This window comes from Salvelinus sp. IW2-2015, unplaced genomic scaffold, assembly GCF_002910315.2.
Source record: "Salvelinus sp. IW2-2015 unplaced genomic scaffold, ASM291031v2 Un_scaffold6141, whole genome shotgun sequence".
Classification (NCBI taxonomy): Eukaryota; Metazoa; Chordata; class Actinopteri; order Salmoniformes; family Salmonidae; genus Salvelinus; species Salvelinus sp. IW2-2015.
In genome coordinates this window covers 2671-4546 of record NW_019947405.1, presented here as the reverse complement: position 1 = coordinate 4546, position 1876 = coordinate 2671, and the positions used below count along the sequence as shown (strand labels likewise).

The window sequence follows — 1876 nt, the reverse complement described above, 5'->3', positions numbered from 1 at the left end:
TGCTTTGTCATGCCCTTCTTCACGACGTGTTGGTGTCGTTGGACGCATAATTGGTTCAGGATGTGAACACAGAGGAACTTGAAAGCTCTCGACCGGCTCGACTACAAGCCAAGTCAATGTGAACGTGGGCATGTTATGTCCTCCGTTTCCTGTAGTCCATGATAAAGCCCCTGAGGGTCTGTGTTGAGGGGTCAGTGTGGGATGTGTTGTTGCCAACCCTCACCACCTGGGGGCGCTGCGTCAGGAAGGTCCAGGACCAGTTGCAGATGGGAGTGTTCAGTCCCAGGGTCCTTAGTAGTTGACTGAGCTTGGAGGGCACTATGGTGTGGAATGCTGAGCTGTAGTCAATGAACAGCATTCTCACATAGGTGCCTTTTGTCCAGGTGGGAAAAGGCAGGTGAGTGCATGGAGTTTGCGTCATCTGTGGATCTGTTGGGTCGGATGCGAAATTGGAGTGGGTCCAGGGGTTTCTGGGATGATGGTGTTGATGTGAGCCATGACCAGCCTTTCAAGCACTTCATGAGCTACAAGTGACGCTACGGGCGGGTAGTCATTTAGACCGGTTACCTTGGCGTTCTTCTGCACAGGGATTATGGTGGTTTGCTTGAAACATGTAGGTATACAGACTGGCGTCAGGGAGACGATCTCTCGCGTAGATGTGACGCTACGGGGGCGGTAGTCATTTAGACCGGTTACCTTGGCGTTCTTCTGCACAGGGATTATGGTGGTTTGCTTGAAACATGTAGGTATTACAGACTGGGTCAGGGAGACGTTGAAAATGTAAGTGAAGACACTTGCCAGCTGGTCAGCGCATGCTCTGAATACACGCGTCCTGGTAATCCGTCTGGCCCTGCGGCTTTGTGAATGTTGACCTGTTTTAAGGTCTTCCTCACATCGGCTAAAGAGAGCATGATCATATCATTAACCCATTAGAGTCGATTGATGCAAATTTGCTTAAATATGAGTCACCTAAGAAATCCATAGTATGACCATCTTAAAACATTTCCATGTCAGTTTAGCCCCTCCCCCTCCAACGGCTTAGACAGGGGTTAAAGTTCTTCCTCACATCGTCTAACGGAATGTCAAATGTTAGGACTATAACTACTGTTCCCCGAAGTAAACGTGGAAGAACATCTTGGCGCCACACCTCCCTTTCCTGGGCTTGGTGAAGAGCAGTGTTTCAAATGAAGGAATGAATCGTCACCTGTGGAAGGCGAGACTTACAGCGAGGTGCAGATTTAATAGTATGTTCCTCGTTTCCCTCCTTCAGGGAACAGTAGTTATAGTCATAACGTTACACTTTTCATATGATGTATTCAGCGTTTAACAGGTAAATTAGACCTCGACATTGGACTACACTGAGCAACATGTATTGGTAWCTAGGTGCCCGTAAGGACCTGCCTTGTTGATATTGCTGTTAAGAAGGTAGAGAAGAACTTTATTATGGACAGACTTCTCCCCATCTTAGCTACTGTTGTATCAACATGTATTGACCATGACTGTTTACAGTCCAGGGTAACTCCAAGCAGTTTAGTCACCTCAACTTGCTCAATTTCCACATTTATTCATTACAAGATTTAGTTGAGGTTTAGAGTTTAGTGAATACAATGCTTTTAGTATTTTAAATATTTGTGACTAACTTATTCCTTGCCACCCATTCTGAAACTAACTGCAGCTCTTTGTTACGTGTTGCAGTCAGTTCCGTCGCTGTGGTAGCTGACGTGTACAGTGTTGAGTCATCCTCATACATAGACACACTGGTTTTACTCAAAGCCAGTGACATGTCGTTAGTAAAGATTGAAAAAAGTAAGGGGACTAGACAGCTACCCTGGGGAATTCCTGGCTCTACCTGATTATGTGTTGAGAGCTTTCCATT

At 46.2% G+C, this 1876-nt stretch overlaps 1 protein-coding gene across 1 annotated transcript in view; it reads left to right on the top strand.

Moving 5' to 3' along the window:
* Nucleotides 1–1876, top strand: part of LOC139026868 (zinc finger protein 271-like) — a gene marked incomplete at both ends in the record, with an annotated part of 17051 nt that overhangs the window by 12511 nt on the left and 2664 nt on the right. Inside the window, one exon of the mRNA XM_070442125.1 lies at nt 156–287. Within this exon, the coding sequence (XP_070298226.1) occupies nt 156–287 (132 nt within the window). The remainder of the gene's footprint in view (nt 1–155; nt 288–1876) is intronic.